Source organism: Notolepis coatsorum, assembly GCF_963971535.1.
Source record: "Notolepis coatsorum genome assembly, chromosome: 6".
Lineage (NCBI taxonomy): Eukaryota > Metazoa > Chordata > Actinopteri > Aulopiformes > Paralepididae > Notolepis > Notolepis coatsorum.
The window spans coordinates 86,279,422-86,306,693 of record NC_140170.1 but is presented as its reverse complement, the minus strand read 5'-3'; the positions used below and the strand labels follow the sequence as shown (position 1 = coordinate 86,306,693).

The 27,272-nt window shown below is 41.9% G+C and overlaps 1 protein-coding gene across 1 annotated transcript in view; it reads left to right on the top strand.

Moving 5' to 3' along the window:
- LOC311230642 (TAR DNA-binding protein 43-like) overlaps positions 1-26,703 on the top strand; it is a 28,428-nt gene extending 1,725 nt beyond the window's left edge. Inside the window, exons 5-7 of the mRNA XM_084316989.1 lie at positions 27-1,963; positions 9,350-9,566; positions 23,603-26,703. Coding sequence (XP_084173115.1) covers positions 27-329 — 303 coding nt within the window. The 3' untranslated portion in view covers positions 330-1,963; positions 9,350-9,566; positions 23,603-26,703. The remainder of the gene's footprint in view (positions 1-26; positions 1,964-9,349; positions 9,567-23,602) is intronic.
- Positions 26,704-27,272: the final 569 nt, after the last annotated feature.

The following is a 27,272-nucleotide window of genomic DNA, read 5'->3' as shown; positions in this document are numbered from 1 at the left end:
ACATGCTTTGTGCCCTTTTCTTACAGGTTGCCCAGTCTCTCTGTGGAGAGGACCTGATTGTCAAGGGCGTCAGCGTGCACATTTCAAACGCAGAGCCTAAACACGGCAATAGGCAGATGGATCGTGCATCACGGTTTGGGAATGATAGCAGCCGCAGTGGGATGGGAAGCAGTGCTAATAGCAATCTGGCTAACTTCGGGTCCTATAGCCTGAACCCTGCCATGATGGCCGCAGCTCAGGCTGCTCTGCAGAGTAGTTGGGACATGATGGGTAGTATGTTGGCCAGCCAGCAAGGGCAGACGGGCAGTACCGCCACTGGAACGAGTTAGGGGTGTAACGGTACGCAAATACGTACTGTACCGCCTCAATGTGGTCCTCCGGTACAGTACGTGCTGTGCACCGAACGATTGCAACGGTACGGAACCTTTTTTTGCTGGTCTTAAATCCCCCCGGCCCTAATATAACGTGCACAACTAACCGGATGTTGTTTGTTCATCCCACGCAGCACACAGCTACACTGAACGAGAGCTGTAATTCAGCATAGCATATTAGCCTTAGTATGTCGAGTGCAATACTAACTGACAAGCCAGAGCTAGAAGATGCTCCCACAACATTCAAGTCTCCCGTTTGGGATAATTTCGGATTCCCAGTTAACCACAGTAATGGACAAAGACAGGTGGATCGCACTAAAGCTACGTGCCGGCTAGCCCCTTTCGTGACTGTGATGCACACTTGTGATGCAAGCCTTGCATCACAGTCACGAAAGGGGCTACATGCCGGCATTGTTCAACTTCATTGCAAACTTTATCACGCATTTGAAACGGCATCACCCGAATGTGAATATCACTGGTACACGGAAGAAGCAAACCCAGCTCCCCGTGGCATTCAAGCAGCATCTCGCTATTAATTCAGACCGGGCCAAAGCAATAACAAACGCCATAGGTGTTTTTATAGCAGCAGATCTGCGACCATACTCCGTTGTCGAGAACACTGGGTTTAAGCACATAGAGCATAGAGAGTAATGGAGCCCCGCTACCTAGTTCCCCCTCGTCCGTATTTCAGCCAGCAAGTCATACCACCAGCTCTGTATAAACAAGCCCCTTTCGTGACTGTGATGCAAGCTTGCATCACCGTCATGAAAGGGGCTATGTATAAACAAGCACACGCTACAGTTGTCCACAACTTATCCAAGTGTCTGCTATATAATAATCTTCAGATTTACTTTAAGTGTTATTAGTAGGTTACAGCAGTAAGCATTAGTTTGCTCAGTAAATTATGGCCAATTCGTTTTATATTGTTTAATACAGTTAAATAAATAGATGAAAAGCTATTTCTTTTGTATTTCTTCCTTTCCTAAGCCTTCACTTACATTTCTTCTGCAGTTCACCTCTCTTCCATTTTCCTGGGAGGAAGCTCATTCTTTGGGCGGTGTCAGTATCACTCTCCCTCTTCCCATCTGTAAATGCTATGCCATCAAAGAACGTCTTCACTCCGCATGTTCGAAGAGACGGTGGGTGTTTCATTTTTATCCACATTTTTTATGGAAAGAACTGCGCAACTGACATTTTGAGAACTGATGAGTGCGCTTGATGATGGCTTGTGACGAAGAGTGGAGCGATGAGAGTGAGCGAACGGAGAGAAGCGTGAAAAGGACTGGTTGTGCGATGAAAGGGCTCAATTTGAGTGTGTGAGTGGAAGCTGCGGATGCTACAAGCGCCTTCCCCCCCTAACATGGACATTCTTTAATTAGTACTTCAAGATCTCGTTTTTTTATCTTTGCAATTTTTCCTATCCTTTATATTGATGAAATGCAGACTCTGTATCAAATGTAGTGGAATGTTGTGAATTTTGTCTTGCTTATATAATCTGATCTGGATGGTGTGTGTGGTTTCTTTCCTTGTTATCAAACTGATCTGTAAGTGTGAACTTGATGTGGATGACACCTGCTGAGGACACTGGGGACGTGAGTGTTGGTGTGCGAACGTGGAGTGGTGTGGTTGTCAATGATTCCCAGTAGACCTTGATGTTTTAAGGTGTTAGTCTCTAAAAATGTAATCTACCTACCTCAGTTATAAAAAAATAATTCAAAACTTAATATTTAATAAATAAATAATGTATTATTATTATTTACATCTTAGTGATGTAAAGCACTTTGAACTGCAATCCCCTGTATGAAAGGTGCTATACAAATAGTTATTATTATTTATTTAGAACAACATATATATACATAGTCACACACATATCTTTAAATAAATTATGTTTATTTAAAAAAATATGTTTAACAAATTAACTAAAAAAGGTACACCTATATATTTAAATAAAGGTATTGTACTTGCTGATAAAAAAATAGTCAAATACACATCTATATATTTAAATAACAAATAAATGAAAGTATTTTACAACTGATTAAACAAACAAACAATCTAGCAGCAATGAACTACTCTGCTGCTGATTGAGTATTCTAGCAGTTTTTTTCACTCCACACTCTGTTCCCCGCTTTGGAGAAGTGTTTTGGTCTTACATAACAGCCTGTGGCTTGTTTACCGACGTCACATCCGCTACTATTCTGTCCTCCTGACCGCTTGCTAACGTTAGGGAGCTAGCGCTATGTCCAGGGCTTGACATTAACTTTTTGGCTCACTAGCCACTCAGCATTTTCACCAGCCAAAAATCACCACACAAAATAATTTTTTCATCAATAAGTTCCCATTTTATAGCGTGATGATGAATAGGTTTAAAATCTAAATGCATATGATCGGTATCATGTTCCACCATGAATGCATGAAAGGGGGGGCGGGGGACGTTGTTTCTGATTATTGATTACCAATAACGGCATTCGTTATTGTAGCATCATACACTGATGTGTCATGTATGTTGTGTGTCATAAATGTCACTATAAATTGAAAATGGGGGACCCTGATGTAAACGAGACAAACGTCTTTCTCTGGTCTGCATCCCCTTAACAATTGTGTGTATTGAGCCGTACTCTATTGTACCCATTCTGCAATCTGTTAAATAAAGTTTTCATTCATTCATCGGCTGGTTGGCTATGCTAACAAGGCCTGATCAGCATGAAATCGTTCTTACCTGTGGCCGGTTGGATCCCAAAAAGGATTTCCCAGTTATTGATCGCCATCTGGTAGATCGATATGTCCATTGGCTGATGCTATATTCCTATACTGAATTCGGCGTCGCAAAAGGTATTCCATGCGATCTGATGAAGGCATATCTTCACGCTAACAGAATTTTTTTTACATCTGGTCTGAAAACAAGGAGTACTCCATTCAAGAGACAGCACCACTACCAGGATCTGGCCGGTAATGCACTTTTCCGAATTGTTGTGGGAGTTGTAGTATTATGTAGTATCACTTGGATTGACTTAATTATTGCCGATGCCTTTTGTAGACTACAATGTTTTTTTTTCATAGAAAAAATGTCACCGGCCACTGTGGCCGGTAGAATGACAGTTACCGGCCACAGCCGAATTCTACCAGCATTTGGCCGGTGGTCAGGTGTTAATGTCAAGCCCTGGTTATGTCAGACGATTAGTTAACGTTAGCTTAATAACGTTAAATGTGTTACAAATGTGAAACTATGGAAGGAGTAAACCCACCGCGGCAGCACGAGCACATGAGTCATTCCACAAATCCAGTCCGATTTGGACTTTGGGATTTTAAGAGGTATTACTTTTCTGAACACCCCTCAAGATAAATGACATATTTAACTTCCAGAAAAATATATTTTCCTATCTCAGGCATGAAATCTCTATTATTTTTGGTCATTATTGTATGATATGGACACCATTATTCTTCAACCCCGTTACGGACACTCTGGAAGCTCTCTGAATAAGATTAAAACATGTATTTGTGCTAAAGTCAACATTTCTATAATAATTAGATGTCCTTCACACCATTTCTATAATTGCTCGTCTAAAAATTACGTAAAACCCTACACTTTTGCTATTCTGAACCCTGAAATTTGCCTTTTTTTTGATAGCGGCCGCAAGCTTTTTCATCAGAAATGTGATTTTGACCTCAGATTTTGAACTAAAATCGATATTCTTATGTTTGCTCTAAACGTTTCAGACAAAATTATTCAAAAGTTGAATTTGTTTTTCATAAACAAAGAAATAATTAATAAACATGTAGCTGTAACAGGGTTGAGTAGGGTAAGGGCCCGCGTCCACCTAGCGCATATTTAGGACCGCACGCGTCTGTTTTCAATGTATTACAATGGGGAGGGAGCGCATGCGGCCTCATGCGGCCGCCTCTAGGAAGTGCGCTGCCGTCGGCTTCTTTTTTCAGCGCCTTTATGCGGCCGCACAAGCCAGAGAGTTGAAACTGGCTGAACTTTTCTAGAGCGGTGCGCCGAGCGCATATTCAAACAACCAATCACAGCCAGTCATCTACCACTCTGCTTGTAACCTGACACCGGAGCTGCCTGCCTGTCTGGCTGTCTCCACACAGACCATTGAGATCCGCGACAAAACTAATAATAATAACTACACGAATACACTACTAAAAAGCTAATAAAAAGCAAAGGGCGAACTGTGGTGTCAGGCAATAACTATATATATAATTAATATACAATAAAGTTATTCAAATATGCTATAATATGTGCAAAACCGCGGCATGGCTGTAGATTTCTTTCTGTCATCTACAAGATGCGCGTCAAGCCAGCTCTGCCGGCGCACTCCCAGCATGTTTCACGGAGAAATATGCGCTAGGTGGACGCGGGCCCTAACATGTGAGCACACACACACAGCAACATGCACATTACAATTAATATGTATGTGGCATAAGCATGTTGAAAAAGCTCAATAATTAATTTAACTATTGTATCATTTCAAAATCTGCGTTAAAATCACAACCCTGTTACAATCTCACAACCCCGTTACATTCAAACGTAACGGGGTTGTGATTTTTTGCACAAAATGGTTGCTACTCCACATGTGGTGAATACCAGGAGAGCACAAATGTTTTATAACAAAGATCATATTCACAAGTAATAGTTTGCTATATTTTTTTCAAGTAACGGTGTTGAGTAATTATGCTTGACTACCATAATATTACATGATAAATGACTGAAAACATAGTACAATGAGGTAGCTACTTGCCTGTTTCTGGTGGTGTGTTCTCCAAAAGACTTCAAAGTTGTCACTTCCTGTTTCACATGCTTCTATGGATTGAACCATTATTTTTGTGGGGGGAGAAGCAACGGGGTTGAGGGTTACTGAGGGACAGACTGAATAATGTTATTTTAATGAATAATTATTAATTTATTTTGAAATAAATCATTAACAGCACAGATGGATGTGTATGTTCATGGAAAAAAGTATGGACTTTTTACAAATTTTCTTGGTCATATCCCAAATACATTTTCATGAAATGCCACGAGGGACATGTCAAAATACATGGTGTCAACTGAAATAACAACATAATGCATAATAAAAAAAAATTACATTCATGCAATGTTTTTACACTTTATTAAAGAGGACATCTCAACTGAAATAAATTAGCATTTCAAAGCACATTTTGGTAACTGATTAGATAAAAGACACTTAAAAACATCAGAGGGACTCAAATCGGACCGGATTGGTGGAATGACTCACATAACAAAAAGTTTCGAGAGTGGAAGTTTGGAGATGGTAGTGTTTCAAGAGCAGAGGTGGAAAATGAGCTACACTTTCTAACAACCTGCCCAGTGTGCCCACTGTACCAAGGTATCGGAGACAAGTATACTCCCCATGAATTGCAAACACCCAAAGAGAGTTTGAAACATGTATTGTCGTTGACATTAACACTTTGAATGCCCAACCCGGGTTTTCTCTGGTTTACCCCCCGCGTATTGAATGTAGGGCTGGGTGATAAAACGATAACTATCGCGATAAATTATTTCCTCGAAATAAACATGAAACGTCGCAAAGTTTCGATATATCGATTTTCCAAGCTTTGATATGAGCACACGCACTAACAACCAATCAGTGAAGGAGATGGCCGACAGCGAAGGAGACCCGCGCTGCACCTCTGGGTAGAGAGGTAGGACTCCAGTAGAGAGAGGTAGGACTCCAGTAGTAAACAAGGCTTGCTAGGATAATTAGCTTGCACGCCGCTATTTTATAGTTTACGTGCCGAGTGGGTGTGTCGCGTGAATTCTGAGGCCACGGTTAGAGTAGTGTGGGGTATGCGGTGGACGTCGTTGCAATGTATTGGGGCTGAACGGAGTATTTTAGGGTGATAGTTAGTACATTGTCATGGGATACACCGCTTGCTCTGGCTAACTGCTAACGTGCGCGGACTGATGACGACATCAACTCGAGACATTTGCAGCAGCAAAACAAGTCTATTAATAGCCCGTCCATCGGCGCCGGGCATAAGAAGATAATTAAACTTGACAGAAATTATATCGACGATAATTATCGATATCGAGTTATATGAAAATAATTTTATCGCGATAACGTTTTTGGTCATATCGCCCAGCCCTAGTTGAATCTGTTTTTATTTTTTTATTAGCTATCTGAATTCATATTTCATCAACCGAGTCTACCGTTGGTAAATCAGCCACCCCAGGCGCTCAGATGTGAAAAAAGCGCCCCCTATCGTCTCCCAGATGGTAATTCACCCTTTTGGATTGGACTCGATGAAAATGCATGGGGGGAAAAACCCGGACTCCACATTTTACTTCTCACTCATGTAACCGGGGCCGATCAGCTTCATGCTGGACCCTCAGCACAGCGTGTATACGCTGTTTTACAGTATACGCGTGGGATCAATAAAAGGATTGATTTTTGGAATAAGATAAGATATTCCTTTATTGATCCCCTTGGGGAAATTCCAGTGACACACACATACAGCTCATCGTCTCATTAACGACAACATATCACAATCATACAATTTTTACAGTAACAACGGCACAACATAAATTCAAACATTGACACATGTCGACTACAGAATGCCTGAGACACCATATGTGATAGTCGGCTGCGACAACACCGGGGTGTTGTTGCGCCAGGTGGCGGGAGGGTGGAAAGATTGTCCAGCGGGAGGGGGCAGGGACGGGGGGGATCGGGCTTTGGTGATGAGACAGTCATTTAGGCTCCCCCCCCCCCCTCCAGCGCGCGTACTAGTCGGCTGCCGTCACCATCACGTGGGAGTGGCGCCGGGCGTACACGTACACTTTAAATTTGATTTGAATAGAGTGAAATATAACTATTGATTTGAGTGGAGTGAGTTTTAACAACTCCGTCCAAATGACTGAATGCATTATTAGTCCAAGTGTCTTAATCAGTTCATTTTGGTAGGTCCTGTGCGCGGTAAACAGATCCAAAATCTTATTGCAATCCAAAAGCTTCGATAATCCAAAAATGACCGTCTTCAAGTTGGTAGCCCGATTATGATGTCCCAATAGGCAGAGAGGGTTAGCCTTATTTTGCTTCTTGAAGAAAATATGCAATCCACTGATTGGATCCATTTAGAGTTGATTTGAGTATAGTCCGGCAACCGGCACGAAGCAGAGCATAGCAGCGTCGGGCTCCATGGAGCAGTAGAGGCGGCGGTAGGAACGCCCTTGAGGAGCCTGGGGAGAGGAGAGAAATACGACTGTCTCTGGGAAGGGCTGGCAATCGATTTACAGCTTGCGGCACCAGTGTGCATACGTACACATATACTATTGATAATCTAGCATTTATTTGAAAACGATTCATAAATAGGCCGAACAATGACAACGTTCTAGAATATTACAGTACATCAGCGTTTATCAGGGATTCCTTTTTTTCTTCTTGAAAACGAGGGCTTTTCAAAATGCTATAAAATGGAAATGAACCGACAAAAAAAAAATCAATCCGCTTCGACAATGTTGACTGGAAATGGGTCATTGATAATGCGACGGGCAGATTAGACACATAGCCATAATTTAAAACATAAGATTAGGCGATATTAACGTTAACATTGAAGTGGTTGCTGGGCATTCAAGGGGGTAAAAAGGAAAACACGGCCAGCTCAAAGTGTTAACGTGCGGTTTCGTTTTGCGGTAAACAAAACGTGACGTCATCGGATTTTTTATTTTTTCATTACCGACAATAGGCGCACGTTGGATCTCACGTCAATCGATACTCAGTAGTACCGACGTGTTTCGGTAGGTACCTTTTTAAAAGTACCGAATTCTGTACCCATCCCTAGCAGTACCACTGCATGGTACTGCAAAAAACTGCCAGGTTCCACAAGAAAGTTGAACGTGGGTAAACTTTTGCCCAAATGCTAGATGCTGCATTGTCGAATTAGGTTAGATAAGGATGAGCCCTTACACTTGAATTCAATAAGTGTAAAGCTTAAATAGTTTGCTGTGATTAACTCATGAAACTGTTGCATTCAGTTAATCACCGCTTGAGGGATTGACTTCAAAGTTGTGTGAAATACGTTACATCCACAAAACCAGTTTGTAGGAATTTCGACACGTCTACTGTATGTTTTGTGTGCTTTTGCCCAGGCTACTTATGAACATATGGGAGTGCTTGGTTGGCAGAGGCAGATGTGTTTCTATCCCAACATCATTTGATACCAAAATAGCACTGCAGATCTTTATTGATGCACCCCCAGCTGCGCCACCCAACTAATCATGTTCGTTTTAAGCCTTGAAATGACCAAACGGGTGAAAGGAATTTGCTGCATTGTTTTGGCGTGAAAATGGAGCCCAATATGTCAAGCTATATGATTACACTGTCTTGATTGTGTTTGCTTACAGTTGTGCTGCTAGAAGTAGGGCTGGGTATCGGTTTTGGGTGATTTTGGATTGTGATTGAACAGAAGAAATGTCGATACTACAGCATTTTTCAATACTAGTATTGAAGCAATTAAATCGATATCATAAAATTATAGAATTTCCGATTTTCGATACCCAGCCCTAGTCAGAGGTCCATCTGATTTGTCATTTCAGTCCATCCAAAAATCACTTAAACCATGATTGCTGGTCAGTAGTCATAGAAACCAATGTGACTCGCTCATCCAGTAACTCGCTCACCCGAGTGTGTCCATGTTGAGGTATTGGAAATGGAAAGGAGTTGAATTAATGACATTTTTTTTGAGTTCATGGAAATGTATAGTGTCCTAAGAGTTGTTAGATTATTCACTGTATGGAACAACTTCAGGATTTGTCTCTTGATGACATCATCACTCGGCATAAAGAGAGACTTGTTCATATTCACAAATCAAAGCTGAGCTGTACAGTATTATAGAAATAATAAATGTGAGGGTGGGTGTTCTAATTCTATAACAAAGGTATTAATTTCATATAACATCCTTGTTATAGTTTATTAATTATTAGTATATTAAAAATGTCCTTTTATCATTTGTAGTTCTTCCCCAACGGCAATGCCTTTGCCACGGGCTCTGATGATGCCACCTGCAGGCTCTTTGATCTGCATGCAGATCAGGAACTTATGATCTACTCTCATGACAACATCATCTGTGGCATCACCTCTGTTGCATTCTCCAAGAGTGGCCGTCTCCTGCTGGCTGGTTATGATGACTTCAACTGCAATGTGTGGGACACACTAAAGGCTGACCGTGGGGGTTAGTAATGGAAGATTATATCACAGTAATTTTCAGACCTCGCATTGTGATTGGCTGAGCTACAGTATGTTCCAATGAGTGTGAAAATCTCACAATAATGCACTCGTAACCTAGCAATGGCTCATTACGCTGCTTATTTTGTTGATACATTGCATCAATCACAGTGACATTAATTAATTTGTAACCTAGCAACACCTTTTGTTTACTGCTACATTTTTCCATCCTGCATTTGTGGAAGTGCCCACTGGCGGTGCCAAAAGCTCACGGCAGAGCATGCCATCTCATGTATTACTGCTTAAAGTTCACGGCAGAGCATGCCATCTCATGTATTACTGCTTAAATGACCTCACAAAAGCTCACAGCAGAGCAGCAATCACATGTATTACTGCTTAAAGCTCACGGCAGAACAGCAATCTCATGTATTGCTTAACCTGTTAATCTGTAGACCGTTTTCGCCTAAAGGTACATGCCTAAGTAAATGGAAGATTGCTCCACTTCTGCAAGGTCAATTTGCATGTTCTTGGTATCTAGGGACCTGGGGGTATGTATTTCCAGTGTCAGAAATATTGTGTCTGAAATTGTAAATGAATAAATAAATTATGATTAATTATGATTTTGATGATGATCAAAAATTTATACGGGTAGGAGAAAATGCTCACTGAGCTCATTCACCACCTTATTGAGACCATGTGTACAAAAAATGTAAGCAAATGAACCACGGGAAGATGATTAAACAGAAGGATTTGTAGATACAGTAATTAATGATAATCGACTTTAATTATAAATTCATATTTGACCTTGAACTTGACCTTATTATGGCCAAATCATACATCTATGGATAGGGGAAATGCTCCTCTTTCCAATGGCAGGTTTGAATCTGGATTTAGTAATTTCTTGCGTTTTTTACGATAATTAGCATTTTCCGATACATTTCAGTGTTCCCACGGTACCTGGAAAACATGGAATTCATCTTCCAGGTATGGAAAAGTCATGGAAACTGAGCAAAAGTGAACACTTACATGGAAATAGAAACAGTTGTCCTGGAAAATTGTATTGGATGATGTGTAAAATAGTAATAAAATGAAACTATTGAGCACAAAATTAAGATGAGTTTATAAAAACCCTTTACATGTGAACAGCTTTTATAGAAATGGATGATCCCATGTTGTAGAGCATGCTCTTGGCATCCTATATTGGATGTTGGAATTTGATGCAGGCAACTTGGTGATATGGACTTTAAAAGTATAGTTTTGGATAGGTGGACTTCAGGAATAATAACGTTACTCGCAATCTTAATAGAAGGGTCAAATACATGCATTTCCCAGCCAACACGGGAGCCTTGACATCTAGTGAAACTTCTTATGCAAGTTTATCCTCAAATGTAAGTACTGTAGCTGTGTTTTAACTGTGTGGTAAACCTGGGTTTATCAGTGCAAGCAGTGCAATCTTGCTAACTAGCTAGCAACTTGAGTTTGAGTTTGTTTTGGATTTGGTTAATTATGCAAGCACATGGAGTGCAATCTTGCTAGCCAACATTCAGTTTGCTAACTAACTAGCTACTAGCTAGTGTTGGCTAGCTTGCATTGCTAGCTAACTACCAATACATTTTCACATTAGGCTGTGACATTACTTCTATACTAGTTGACATGCATAGTCTAGTCTTGATACATTTTGTAACATTCATTCAAATCATCTACTTTGAGCTATTTTGTGATTTTTCGTTATTTTTTTCTTAAAAAGAATTATACTACTAAATAGGAACATTTGGGGTGAGACATTTTTGAAAAATCATTGATCATGCCTAGACTGATTCTATACATCTATACTGTTAAGCTAAGCTTACTAGTGGGGTTGCTGTACTGAGGAACCACAGGGGAACCAGCCTTATGTTTTCCCTTTTAGGTTCATTAGTTTGATTTACAAAAGATTTTACAGAGTAAGAGTAGGCATACTACCCCTTCTACGTAAGACTCATAATCTAATGAGACTAATAATAAAGGAAAGAGGGGCGAAGATGAAAGAGGAGGAGGATAAGAGAGTAGAGGATGACAGAGGAAAAGGAGAAGAGTGGAGAGGAGTTGAGAAGACAGGAGCAGACACAAGAGGGGAGGTGTGGAGAGAAGAGGACAGGATGAGATAGGAGAGGAGTGGAAGAGAGAACATATATCCCAGTGCTCATGTGTTTCAAAGTTCCAGTTCAATAAATTGTTGTTAATCTACAGCTTGTTGCATTATTTCATGCATTGATATTATCAATAAGACAATCTCTAAGCATTTACAATGTAGCCTTGACTGGCACATCTTTTAAATCAAGTAAGTAGTCAGGTGTCCTAGGGGGTTGTGTGTGTGAGGGGAGGGGGGGCGGAAAGCTTCAGGGGCCTATAGATCAGCGGTTCTCAACAGGGGTGCCGCAGAGAGCTGCCAGGGGTACCTTGAGATTATTATTATTTTTGTTTATTAAAAAAAATCTTTTATTCTTTTTGGATTACAGAAAATTGTCACTAAAGTGCTATCTGTTGCAGCTGCACTGTTTTCCATGAAAATACCATATTTGGATAAGTTTGACCATTTCTCAAAATCTGAATCATTTAATAAAACACAAAAGGATCACCAAGTTACTCTGGATAAAAAAAAAACTTTACAGACAACATTGAGACAAAGCTTCCTGACACATCTCCATCCAAACTCTTGGAAGAACTCATTAAAATCTCATCTGATACCACCTGGAGAGATAGTTTCAGAGTGTGGTGCTGAGTACCAAGTATCTCATGATGCAGCAGTTAAGGTGTTGATACCATTCAGCACCACATATCTGTGTGAAGCTGGCTTTTCATCCAGCTCTGAAAACAAAATATAGGGCCAAGTTGAGCCTTGTCAAAGATCTCCCCACGTATTGACCGTATTATTAGCCAGCAGCAGCAGACCTCACATTGAGCTAGAAATGTCCACTGACAAATGAGAAATGGTAATTTGGTGATCCTTTTCTGTATTTAAAAAAAATACATAATTTTCTGTTTTTTAGAAATGGTCAAACTTATCCAAATATGCTATTTTTATGGAAAAGTGTGCAGCTGCAACAGATGGCACTTTAGTGATAATTTTCTGTAATTTTATAGAAATATGCTATTTGATTTACTACTACAAGCAGTGTAATGTCAACAGTACTAAGCCATTTAGACCTGAAACACCTGTTAATAATGCATTATATAGCGTGCATATACACACATGTGTTTCCCGGTTTCTTAAATAAACATCATTTTGAAAGCATCATTGTAGCAAAAAAGACAGGACCGGAAAAGTCTTTATCGTATGTAGGGGTGCCCTGGAATATTTTATTGAACACAGGGTTGCCTTGGCAGCAGAAAGGTTGAGAATCCCTGCATAGATCATCACTTAATATGGTACCTGGAAAATCAGGAGGTAGCATGGAAAAAAATGTCAAGGCAAGCGTGGGAACCCTGAATTTGTATTTCCGATAAATCGTATAAAACATCGGTAAAAATGAAAATATACACTTTGACTACTGTTTTTGATAGGGTTGTGGTCTTTACTCTTGGCTACAAAAAAAATATTTAAAAACATTGACCTTAACATCCAAGGGCCCACATGTGGACGATTATTTGCCGACCTCTAGTGGCTCGGGTGTGCATTTCTTTTAATACAATATATAGATAGAATTAATGCCCTATTTGTTGCCTGTCGATTGCCCCTTTCAGGTGACAAAATCCGTTCAGCGGTTCTCGAGTTACATGCCGATATGTGAGGCGTGCCCCAAAGTACGCAAAAGTACACATTACCACCCCCGACTCCCAGGGCTCTAGCTCCGTCAATCATTTGGCGATCTCGAAAATCTTTGCACAGGGTTGTAGCCAATGAGTGTGGCTTTCCAATGATACCCCATGATATGATAATTGGGGATCTAATCTCTATTGATCGATTTATGATAAAGAAAAGCAGCGTCCCCCTATAGGGGGACCTTAAGGCTTAACAGGTTCACGGCAGAGCAGCCATCATGTATTTCTGCTTAAATGACCTCACAAAAGCTTACGGCAGAGCATGCCATCTCATGTATTATTGCTTAAAGCTCACGGCAGAGCAGCCATCGCATGTATTATTGCTTAAAGCTCACAGCAGAGCATGCCATCTCATGTATTATTGCTTAAAGCTCACAGCAGAGCATGCCATCTCATGTATTATTGCTTAAAGCTCACAGCAGAGCATGCCATCTCATGTATTATTGCTTAAAGCTCACGGCAGAGCAGCCATCTCATGTATTATTGCTTAAAGCTCACAGCAGAGCATGCCATCTCATGTATTATTGCTTAAAGCTCACGCCAGAGCATGCCATCTCATGTACCGTACTTTTCGCACTATAAGCCGCACCTGAATATAAGCCGCAGGAGCTAAATTGAATGATGTGTACATATATAAGCCGCACTGGACTATAAGCCGCAGGTGTTTTAAGGTTTAATTACCATAATGTAAGGGTTCGTGCACAGAGATTGTCGGGAAAGAGATGGCTCTTTGAGGAAGCTCCCATTTATTAACATTTTTGTTTAAACAGTAACTGTAGCTAGCTACTAACGATAGCTACTTAGCCAACACTAGGTAGCTACTAACGTTAGCTCACGGAACGATAGAGCCAACACTAGGTAGCAATCGTCCCGGGAGCTAACGTCGGTACCTGGCTGGTTGCTGGCTAACTAACATGGCTAATCGTCCCGGGAGCTAACGTCTCTGCCTGGCTGGTTGCTGGCTAACTACCGTGGCTATTCGTCCCGGGAGCAAACGGCGCTGCCTGGCTGGTCGCTGGCTAACTAACATGGCTACTCGTCCCGGGAGCTAACGTCTCTGCCTGGCTGGTTGCTGGCTAACTAACGTGGATACTCGTCCCGGGAGCTAACGTCTCTGCCTGGCTGGTTGCTGGCTAACTAACGTGGCTACTCGTCCCGGGAGCTAACGTCTCTGCCTGGCTGGTTGCTGGCTACCTAACGTGGATACTCGTCCCGGGAGCTAACGTCTCTGCCTGGCTGGTTGCTGGTTAACTAACGTGGCTACTCGTCCCGGGAGCTAACGTCTCTGCCTGGCTGGTTGCTGGTTACTGGTTAACTAACGTGGCTACTCGTCCCGGGAGCTAACGTCTCTGCCTGGCTGGTTGCTGGCTACCTAACGTGGCTACTTGTCCCGGGAGCTAACGTCGGTACCTGGCAGGTTGCTGGCTAACTAACATGGCTACTTGTCCCGGGAGCTAACGTCTCTGCCTGGCTGGTTGCTGGCAAACTAACGTGGCTAATCGTCCCGGGAGCTAACGTCTGGCTGGTTGCTGGCTATGCACTCGACTGTGAGGGGGAGGAGGAGGGCTCGACTGTGAGGCGGAGGAGGAGGGGCAAGGCGTGCACTGCTGCAGCAGATTTACGAGTCTGATCGGACGGTCACAGAGCTGAGGGAGCGAGCCCAGTTAGCTGTAAAAATCCATAGATTATCCGCACCGTTATATAAGCCGCAGGGTCGAAAAGTACGGTATTATTGCTTAAAGCTCACAGCAGTGCATGCCATCTCAAGTATTATTGCTTAAAGCTCACGGCAGAGCATGTCATCTCATGTATTATTGCTTAAAGCTCACGGCAGAGCATGCCATCTCATGTATTACTGCTTAAATTACCTCACAAGCTCACGGCAGAGCATGCCATCTCATGTATTACTGATTTAAATTACCTCACAAAAGCTTACGGCAGAGCATGCCATCATGTATTATTGCTTAAAGCTCACGGCAGAGCATGCCATTTCATGTATTATTGCTTAAATTACCTCACAAAAACTCAAGTTTACTTGTCGTGATTTAAAAAATGAAAGTAAAAACACAATTTGAGTTAGGTTTTCAGAGGAACAATGTTTTCAAACTTGATTATCTAAGTCGAGGTTGAGTAGTTTCTTGTGATATATCACATTCACCCACTAAGTGATGTTAGATTAACTACACAACTGCAAATACATGGGCTGTCCAATTTTTTTTAAACAGACTTATGGTTCTTCAGTGCAAGGGTTCATGATTCAAAGTGTGTAGCTTAAGAATCAGTGATGGGCAAGCTACTTGGAAAATGTAGCAAGCTACACTACAAGTTACTCTCGATTAAATATAGCTCAACTACAATGGAAGCTATCCCCAGAGAAATGTAGCAAGCTACACTACAAGAACATGGCAAAAATAGCTAGCTACATTGGCACTACGTTTTTTTTTTTTTTTTTTACTTCGTGACCAAGTTTCCACCAAACAAATAGGCAGGACAAAAATTCTCAGTTTGATTGTTTATTATAAAACTGAAACAAGCCCTCGTCTGGCTTTTTGTGTCATCCTTTTAACATGAACTTGTATTACACACTTCTTCAATATCTGAATTGTTTTACTTCATTTTACTAGTATTATGCTACCATGTATATACTACTACCAACTATGCTAATATGTCTATACTACTACAGTATGTACTCGGAGTATAACACTCAAGCTTGACACTGACAAACAATACTACTTATCCTTGGCTGCTAGATATGTACCACTCCTACTGACTTGTTGTACACAATTTGTAAGTTGCTTTGAATGAAAGTGTCAGCTAAATGACCAAATGTATTTAAATATGTAACTCACAAAACATTCCATGGCCCCAAAATCATGTGGGGACCCCCCCTGGGGGTCCTGTCCCACAGGTTGAGAACCACTGCTTTTCCCTCCTTTTTTTCCTTTTCTCCACCCCAATAATATTGTTCATTTTCTGCCTACAGTGAAACATCATGATAGCAGCTATCTTAGTTAAAGCTGTTGACAAAGTGTACTGACTTGTGTGCTGTTTGGGAACAGTTGATTTTCATCAGCTCACCTGAATGTGTCCTCAAGTTAGTGCTGGACGTGTTGAGAGAGCAGCATATGTTTTAGCCGTTTTTTCAGTCAAACTCATAAATGTGTCTCAGATAGGGCCATGGAGAGTCATTGTTGTTATTGACATCATCATCTTCATCAATGCCATCGAACCCCTCTGCCATTTCGCGCAGACTGGTTCATGTAATCCGTTAAATTGCATTCATTCAATACGTCTGTGTTTTGATTTTCACTTCCTGCTTTGCGGCTGGAGTCCCGCCCTATCCTGCCTCTGATTGGCCTACCCGTAATGTTTTGGCCTACCATACCCAATCGTGAGTCGTCACTCATATCTAAACAAACCAACCAATCATAGTGGGTTTTTTACGTGGAGTTTTTTTTTCTCCTCGCAGATCTTCTAGTCTAGACTGTTTCTCCCGAAAGTAGCGTGTAACGTTTCTCGTCGCTACGTTACTACTTCGTTCTATAAATAGCTCCGCTACAGAGATCGCTACCCTGGTTAAAAAGTAGCGAGCTACCAGCACGCTACTGAGAATTGTAGTTAAGCTATGTAGCGTCGCTACTTGTAGCTAGCTACTGCCCATCACTGTTAAAGAATACTGAGTTGTTAGTGTGGTGTTTCTTCTAGGTGTGTTAGCTGGACATGACAACCGCGTTAGCTGCCTGGGAGTTACTGATGATGGGATGGCAGTCGCAACAGGATCCTGGGACAGTTTTCTGAAGATCTAGAATTGAAGCCTGACGGTGCCTCTTTCCTTTTACAATAATGTGTTTTCAGACCATCCAGATCACATTGAGCCTGACTAACGGGATCACAATCCAGATCACATTGAGCCTGAGTAACTGGTATTTCACACGGGTCCTTCATAATCTGCATTTGACAAAACTGTCTTCATTTGAAGCAACCTCTTTCTCTTCACAATTGCATTCTTGCATATGTCCCACAATCAATCAGTTCATGCTTAGAAAGTGATGTATGTATATATATATATGTGTGTTATTTTACTACCTGTTCCTGATACCAGGGTTAGAAATTAACATTTCTTTTCAAGGGCTTTTTTTGCCCCCCTTAATTGATTTTCGGGGGCTTTTTTTTGTATTTCGGGGGCACTGAATTTTTATGATAAACGGTAGGGGTGGGACGGTTCACAAAATGGACGGTTTGGTTCGTATCACGATTTTGGGGTCACGGTTTTCAGTTCGATATACGTTAATTTTTATTAAAAAAAAATGTAACACTCAAATCTAAACATGCTTCTCATTTATTAAAAATAAAATAAAAGGTTTACAGTGTTTACAGCCTTAAATAATGTTTGGCACACAAAGACCGAACTGACTGAAAAATATATTGTCAAAGTATTAACTTAGTGCAAACAAACAATATGCTCAGCTAGCACTAGACTTTCCTTTCTTTAATATAAACACACAAAAACAATGTCAACCATGTTTAAATTCCCTGATTGTCAGTTCTTAATGGAAAGATTCGTTTTCTGCTTGAAATTATTATGTTTCTGTCTACATTTATTTAGACTAACATTATTTAAATATTGAGTGCAACTGTGGTGGATTACGTAATTCGGTGAGTTGGAACTATCTATGGGTTGGCGCGGGTCCCCACGGACATTTTAGCGTGTGGCACCTTCAGCTCCGGTAACGTTAGGAGGAGTTCATAACATCAACATGCAGTGGGACAGCGGTAATAGTCCCGGTTGGAGTTAGTAAAACACAGTTGTATGTTAGCCTTCTTGGATGTTGAATAAAATCCTATCATTGTCTTTAAACACCCCGCCTCTCAGACTCCCATTTCCTCCTCTGCTACAGTAGCTAGTAGTAGCTACGGTGACATTTCATTGACTGTACAGTATTAGCTTGCGGGCTGCGTTGGGCTACCATAGTTTAAACGTGCGTTGTTTTGTACAAACTGCTAACGCTATGGCAAGATGTGTGTATGCTTATGTAATAATGGCTATGTTTTTAAAGTCGTAATGAAGATTGATTTATATTGTGCGTGCCATTTTTACACAAACTGACTAGCACCTGGCTGCAGCTGGACCCTATTGGGCTGCAGTGCTGCTGCTGCTGCTGCCTGCAGCCAGTGCAGAACACCGGCTCCGCCAAATGATTTTTTTTTATTTGCGCGTCATCTGAACCGTACGATACACAGACGCTCCATTACCGGATAAATATATATATATAATTAGTAAACTGTCTGGGGCATTAAGTGCCCCCCTTAACTGATTTTCGAGGGCATTTTGTCCATTTTCAAGGGCATTATGCCCCAAGCCCCCGTTAATTTCGAACCCTGCCTGATACATAAATGTAAGGTACGGTTTGGAAATGGATTCAGATGTGACAGGCAAATCCACCCATTTCATTTCCCAATTTACATTTTTACTTTTCACATAATCCGAGGTGTATGGACATTATATATTAGTGTTTAGTCACTTCATGTAGATCTAGCACGTATATCATTTTAGGGAGTAAAATTATTGGGGGGATTCCATCAGCTCCATTTTAATAAAAAATAATAATAAAAATAAAAAAGGCAAGTTTGGTAGATTTGAATTAGATTCTTCTGCCAATCACAAACCTGTTAAGCCTATAGGGGGACCCTGCTTTTCTTTATCATAAATCGATCAATAGAGACCGTATTAGATCCCCAATTATCATATCATGGGGTATCATTGGAAAGCCACACTCATTGGCTTCAACCCTTTGCAAAGATTTTCGAGATCGCCAAATGATTGACGGAGCTAGAGCCCCGGGAGTCGGGGGTGGTAATGTGTACTTTTGCGTACTTTGGGGCACGCCTCACATATCGGCATGTAACTCGAGAACCGCTGAGCGGATTTTGTCACCTGAAAGGGCAATCGACAGGCAACAAATAGGGCTTTATTTCTATCTATATATTGTATTAAAAGAAATGCACACCCGAGCCACTAGAGGTCGGCAAAGAATCGTCCACATGTGGGCCCTTGGATGTTGACCCTTTAATCGCCAAGGACGACTTTAGACGTCATTGCTCGCCATGCTTAATCTGCCAATGACGTCGTACAGCGTCTTTGAGATCAATATTTCAAAAATCTGTCATGGCAATCATATTTCACCCACGGAGACTTGAGACTTGCTGTTGATCTCCTCTCAACTCTCCAACGGTTCAAGACCGCCATCTGGTGGCCGATCGGCGAATCGCCAAAACCGGAAGTGAGTGGTCGGAAGTGGTGCTCGCCCATATTTCGTCCGGCCACTCGCTATCGCTAGCGGGACTCCAGCTTGATACACTGGATAGCGATCCGTTGCCAATAACTCGGTAAACAACATGATTTGGACGTATATAGTATTATACAACCTGGAACTGGACCAACTAGATCGACATCCCATAATAGCGAACTTTCTGCTCCACGCCGATCACCCAACGCTACGAGGAAGCTGCGGTGAGTTTCAGCGTGTTTGATTATTATTATACATACACACTGCTCCGATCAACATATCACCCATACTAAATAAATGATTTAACGTCGGCCACAGACTTATAAACCCCCCCCCCCCTCCGGTCACCAGCAGATGATGAGGCATGACGTGTAGGACCTTGTACAATTGAAATTTTTAATCTGACGTCAATTGGTATCAAACTACATTTGATGATCTAATATATGTATTTAGGGCTATAACTCACGTTCTGCAGAATGCTGCTGAAAACGATAAAAACATATTTATACTTTAGACCGTATTTTAGTATGAATATGTGAATGAAAAAGTAGAACGTTGCTACATGCTAAACGATAGATACTTGACGTTGAATGGGCCATAGTAATGTCAATTTAGCAATACAATTAAAAAAGTTATAGCCCTGCAAAGAAGGGGAACATCTCCATAGACAAATAGAGCTGGCAGAGGATGGTATAAGGATGGATATAAGCGTGGCAGAGAAAGGGTTAAGAGGTCAATGTTTTTAAATGTTTTTTTTGTAGCCAAGAGTAAAGACCATAACCCTATCAAAAACAGTAGTCAAGGTGTACATTTTCATTTTTACCGATGTTTTATACGATTTATCGGAAATACAAATTTATCTGAAAATGCTAATTATATTAAAAACCGCAAGGAAATGACTAAATCCAGATTCAACCCTGCCATTGGAAAGAGGAGCATTTTCCCTATCCATAGATGTATGATTTGGCCATAATAAGGTCAAGGTCAAATATGAATTTATGATTAAAATCGATTATCATTAATTACTGTATCTACAAATCCTTCTGTTTAATCATCTTCCCGCGGTTCATTTGCTTAGATTTTTTGTACACATGATCTCAATAAGGTGGTGAATGAGCTCAGTGAGCATTTTCTCATACCCGTAGCAATTTTTGATCAAAGATGCAAAAATCACAAATCATAATTTACCGTACTTTTCGCACTATAAGCCGCACCTGAATATAAGCCGCAGCAGCTAAATTGAATGATGTGTACATGTATAAGCCACACTGACACTGGACTATAAGCCGCAGGTGTTTTAATGTTTAATTACCATAATGTAAGGATTTGTGCACAGAGGGGATTGTCGGGAAAGAGATGGCTGTTTGAGGAAGCTCCCATTTATTAACATTTTTGTTTAAACGGTAACGGTAGCTAGCTACTAACGATAGCTACTTAGCCAACACTAGGTAGCTACTAACGTTAGCTCACGGAACGATAGAGCCAACACTAGGTAGCAATCATCCCGGGAGCTAACGTCGGTACCTGGCTGGTTGCTGGCTAACTAACGTGGCTAATCGTCCCGGGAGCTAACGTCGCTGCCTGGCTGGTTGCTGGCTAACTACCGTGGCTATTCGTCCCGGGAGCAAACAGCGCTGGTTGCTGGCTAACTAACATGGCTACTCGTCCCGGGAGCTAACGTCTGCCTGGCTGGTTGCTGGCTAACTAACGTGGCTAATCGTCCCGGGAGCTAACGTCTCTGCCTGGCTGGTTGCTGGCTAACTACCGTGGCTATTCGTCCCGGGAGCTAACGTCTCTGCCTGGCTGGTTGCTGGCTAACTAACGTGGCTACTCGTCCCAGGAGCTAACGTCGCTGCCTGGCTGGTTGCTGGCTAACTAACGTGGCTAATCGTCCCGGGAGCTAACGTCTCTGCCTGGCTGGTTGCTGGCTAACTACCGTGGCTATTTGTCCCGGGAGCTAACGTCTCTGCCTGGCTGGTTGCTGGCTAACTAACGTGGCTACTCGTCCCGTGAGCTAATGTCTCTGCCTGGCTGGTTGCTGGCTAACTACCGTGGCTATTCGTCCCGGGAGCAAACGGCGCTGGTTGCTGGCTAACTAACATGGCTACTCGTCCCGGGAGCTAACGTCTGCCTGGCTGGTTGCTGGCTAACTAACGTGGCTAATCGTCCCGGGAGCTAACGTCTCTGCCTGGCTGGTTGCTGGCTAACTACCGTGGCTATTCGTCCCGGGAGCTAACGTCTCTGCCTGGCTGGTTGCTGGCTAACTAACGTGGCTACTCGTCCCAGGAGCTAACGTCTCTGCCTGGCTGGTTGCTGGCTAACTAACATGGCTACTCGTCCCGGGAGCTAACGTCTCTGCCTGGCTGGTTGCTGGCTAACTACCGTGGCTATTTGTCCCGGGAGCTAACGTCTCTGCCTGGCTGGTTGCTGGCTAACTACCGTGGCTACTCGTCCCGGGAGCTAACGTCTGCCTGGCTGGTTGCTGGCTAACTAACGTGGCTAATCGTCCCGGGAGCTAACGTCTCTGCCTGGCTGGTTGCTGGCTAACTAACGTGGCTACTCGTCCCAGGAGTAAACAGCGCTGGTTGCTGGCTAACTAACATGGCTACTCGTCCCGGGAGCTAACGTCTCTGCCTGGCTGGTTGCTGGCTAACTACCGTGGCTATTCGTCCCGGGAGCTAACGTCTCTGCCTGGCTGGTTGCTGGCTAACTACCGTGGCTATTCGTCCCGGGAGCTAACGTCTCTCCCTGGCTGGTTGCTGGTTAACTAACGTGGCTACTCGTCCCGGGAGCTAACGTCTCTGCCTGGCTGGTTGCTGGCTACCTAACGTGGCTAATCGTCCCGGGAGCTAACGTCGGTACCTGGCTGGTTGCTGGCTAACTAACGTGGCTACTCGTCCCCGGAGCTAACGTCTCTGCCTGGCTGGTTGCTGGCTAACTAACGTGGCTAATCGTCCCGGGAGCTAATGTCTGGCTGGTTGCTGGCTATGCACTCGACTGTGAGGGGGAGGAGGAGGGCTCGACTGAGGCGGAGGAGGAGGGGCAAGGCGTGCACTGCTGCAGCAGATTTACGAGTGATCTGACGGTCACAGAGCTGAGGGAGCGAGCCCAGTTAGCTGTAAAAATCCATAGATTACCCGCACCGTTATATAAGCCGCAGGGTCGAAAAATGGGGGGAAAAGCCGCGGCTTATAGTCCGAAAAGTACGGTATATTCTAATTTTCTTCATTACAATTTACTCAAGCCTAGTAACGGACACAATATTTCTGACACTGGAAATGCATACCCCCAGGTCCCTAGATGTTCCTAGATACAAAGAACATGCAAATTGACCTTGCAGAAGTGGAGCAATCTTCCATTGACTTAGTCATGTACCTTTAGGCGAAATACGGCTTACAACTTATCAGGTTAAAGGAACATGCCAACATTATGGGAAATGCGCTTACCGTCTTCTCTTAGAGTCGGACAAGAAGATGGATACCAATTTATCATCTGCGTTCAGTAGAAGGCTATCCGGCTGCAAGCTAGCCTAGCTTAGCACAAATAAATGGAAGCGGATACGGACCAGCTAGCCTAGCTGTTGGCCAAAAACACGGTGTTTCAAGTTTCTTTATTAGTTGTCATACAAAAATACAGAATACTTTTATATTAAATGCTTTTTCCTGTTCTGCTCCAGAGTGTGCTAGATAAAAGAATTAAAGATAAGTAAAAAATAGAACTTCTATTTTTTACTTATCTTTTTACTTATCTTCCGCTTTCATTTGTGCTAAAGTAGGCTAGCATGCAGCTGGATAACTTTCTACTGAATGCACAGAGGAAATTCTCTATCTCTTGTCTGACTCTGAAGAAGAGGGTAAACACATTTCCCATAATCTCTGTGTGTTCCTTAAACACTTGACCCAATGTGCCGTCCAGCTGAGCTCAATTCTGACTCTCGTCTGTCTTCATTCCACAGATGTTACTTTAACTCCAAAGTTGACTGGAAGACCATTACAACTTCAGAATGTTCTCTTTCACAGCATCTTCTTAGACACTGTTTAAACTGACTTGGACGCCACAAAAATGAAGGGAAACCAATGCCTTTCATACACAAAGAAGAGCACAATTGTTTTATCACCTAACGTTAGCTAAAAAAGAGGATTTCCTGTGGTATCAAATCAGAAACTTGTGCATTCCTTCTTGGACCATTTTTATGTTACCTTGAAAGATAAAAAACACTATCATCCCATGCAAATGTATGCGTCTTGAAAGCAAATGTTGGAGTGTAATTGTACAAATTATTAAACTTTTTTTTTTTTTTTGAAGAAGAATTCTATTCTGATGGTTTATGTTAGTTATTTTCCATGGCTTCCTTTTTATGTCATATTTCCCCTCAGTGGTTTTTAGTCATGTTTGAAATTTAAAAGCTCATCTTTCTAATCCAGTTTAATCATGTACGAAAGATGAGAGAAAAAGTAAAAACTTGCAGAAGCAAAAGCTTGATCCGATCACACAACAAGCGGCTTTCAAAAATGTCCATGATGTATTTATATACTAGCTGTTTCTATTTCATCACAGCTCTTTGCACATGAAGAAGCTTTGCCTCTCCTCTCAACTAATACTATGTTAACTAACCAAGCACATGCTATAAGTTGTGATGAATGCTCATTCCAGTACAAAATGAGTTATGAGTAACCTTCTCCAGGTAACCCCCTTAACTCTTGTACATGCCTTTGACTTTGGGTTGGGAAGGGATCGGGGAGTGAGGTTTTGGTACATGGATGGTTGGGGCATGGCTGGCTGGGCAGGGTGGGGGTTGTGTTTTAGTATCCACTTTTGAGTGAAATACCTCGCCTGACTAAATAGACAGACACTTTCTTTGCTTGGGACTGCAGTTGCAACTCTGAATGAAATGTACAAATCAATGTCTGAAAATAATGGTTTGAAATTTTTAAGTTAAAACACTCAGTTTGTCTGCCATGAGTTAATTTAGATGTGCATGCTGTAGACTTGCTTTCAATGGTGCAAAGATCCTAGATCCATTTTTCTCAAAAGGAGAGTTAACCTATTGACTATAATTTGAACTCGATAGAAGCCAATTTATTTTTCTTTTGGTTTGATTGATTGATTGAAAACTTTATTAACAGATTGCAGAATGGGTACAATACAGTACAGCTCAATACACACAATTGTTAAGGGGATGCAGACCAGAGAAAGACTTTCGTCTTGTTTACATCAGGGTCCCCCATTTTCAACTCTGCATACATCACATACTAATACTGGTAATGCTATGCACCAGAGTGAGCAAGAATGGAGAAGGGACTTAATATCGACTGCATACTTAGTGTAAATGATGCTTACCAGTTCTAATGATGCCAATTTTTTTGTAATAATTATAACAATCATTGTGAGAAAGCTATCCCTCTCGACCAGTCCTCCCTCCCTCAACACTCTAACACACTAATAAAAAAAAGTCAACCAACGAACTAGATTCTTGTACCGGATCTCCTCTCTGGTAAACAAGAATACCCTGAAGACTCTGGCAGGAGCACTCATTCAAGGGTACTATGACTATGCGTGCACCTCATGGTACCAAAGCACCTCAAAGGCGCTTAAAACAAAATTACAAACATCACAAAACAAACTGGTCAGACTACTACTTGACCTGAACCCCAGAACCCACCTCACCCCTGCCCACTTTGCCAACCTAGGATTGCTTAGAGTAGACGACGGAGTACAGCAACTTGCAATGGGCCTGGTCTACAAGATACACTATACGACCGGGGTGCCCATGTACATGTCAAAATACTTCCCAAAGGTCAGTGAATACCACAACCACTACACCAGAGGAAGCTCAACAAATCATGTTAAACCCAGATTCGGCTCAAACAAGGGACTAAACACGTTTCGCAATTATGCCACAACAATGTGGAACGCCCTATCCAAAGCTGTAAAGGAATGTGAATCCCTGCCCACATTCAAAACCGCTCTTAAAGAGCACCTACGGGAGGCTGCAATTCGAAACTGGCCACCGTAAATGCCCAAAACCCCCACCACCTCCTAATAGACAGTCTCCTCACCACCGCATGTATATATTCCCTCCCCGCCGTATGTATATTTCCCTCCCACCCACCCACCCCCTCCTAATGTACAGTCCCCTCCCCATCATATGTATATACTCTGTCAGGATCTAGGGGTAACAGTACTGTATATTTGAATACCGTTATGTCACAAATGTATCGGTACTAAATACCTATATGTCCCTATGCCATAAATGTCATGTATGTTGTGTATGTCAGTATAACAAAGCAGGGTAGCCGGACCAGCACTCACAGGTTCAATGTTTTTTTAATTGGCAGCCTGAATCAAAGCAGACATGTTTCGGACTAATGTCCTTCTTCAGTGGTATGGCTAGCCTGCTTTGTTATACTGAACTTTATGGGATTACAGCACCCAGTGTGAGTACTTGTGAGCGCGGTCTAACTTGACTATGTTGTGTATGTCATAAATGTCTATATGAATTGAAAATGGGGGACCCTGATGGAAACAAGACAAACGTCTTTCTCAGGTCTGCATCCCCTTAACAATTGTATGTATTGAGCCGTACTGTATTGTACCCATTCTGCAATCTGTTAAATAAAGTTTTCATTAATTCATTCATTCACTCAATGGAACAAAAAAACATCCTCACATACTGTCCATATTAAAACTTTTTGTACTTTTTTTTTTCTTCCTTGGTCTTAAATGAAGTCAGAAAGCATCTGAATGACAGGACATTTCACTGTAAACAGAAGCACTCTTGTTAAAGTTGTGACATATTTTCACCTTTCTTTTTTCTGCAATGATGTACAATAAATGTGACGTATTTGTCTGTTGGCCACAAGTGAAAATACAATTCAACTGAGATGGATCCCATTTTCTCTTTCCATTAATATGATAGAGCTCTGCACCCTTATGTACCTTTTCACCTTTTGTATTTTATTTCAGTCTGTTGGTGTTCCACGGTGAGCTGGATGCAAGATAGATACTGTACTAAATTGTACTGTTATTGAACATGTAATAAAAAGCTGTTTGAGATGTCTTTTTCTCGTCTACTTTATTTACCAGAAGCATCTTTAGACTAGTTTAGAGCCTCGGTTGTGCTTGACTTTTAAACGCCATTTCAGTGGACCACTCATTTGTCTTGGTGTGATCAAATAAACATGCTTGGGGCAGTAAATTAGTAGGTATATGGATTTTAGCTGGACGTGTTTACACCACGTTTGCATGTTCGGTAGGCCCTCGAGATTATTGCCCCTGCTCTACTGAGAACGGCACGTACGAACACCACTGAAGTGAAACTTTTTCGTTAATTACGTCGCTGGTAAATGCATTGTTTTTCTGCCGTTTTCTAATTCTACTGTATGAGGGCTGGCATGCAATTCGCCCGTCCATTTTATGTTTATTTCCAGAGAGCAACATACCTAACCTAAACCTAGTGGCTACCGGAAGCAGTTAGATTTTGTGAAGCTGGACTCTTACATTATACCAAGAAATGAGGGGACAATGTCGTGGACTCGATAGTGAATAATAAAGATCTGAGGTTGAAATTAATTTATTTACAGATTTAAAACAACTTTTAATAGTTAAGTAAAAGACAATTATAT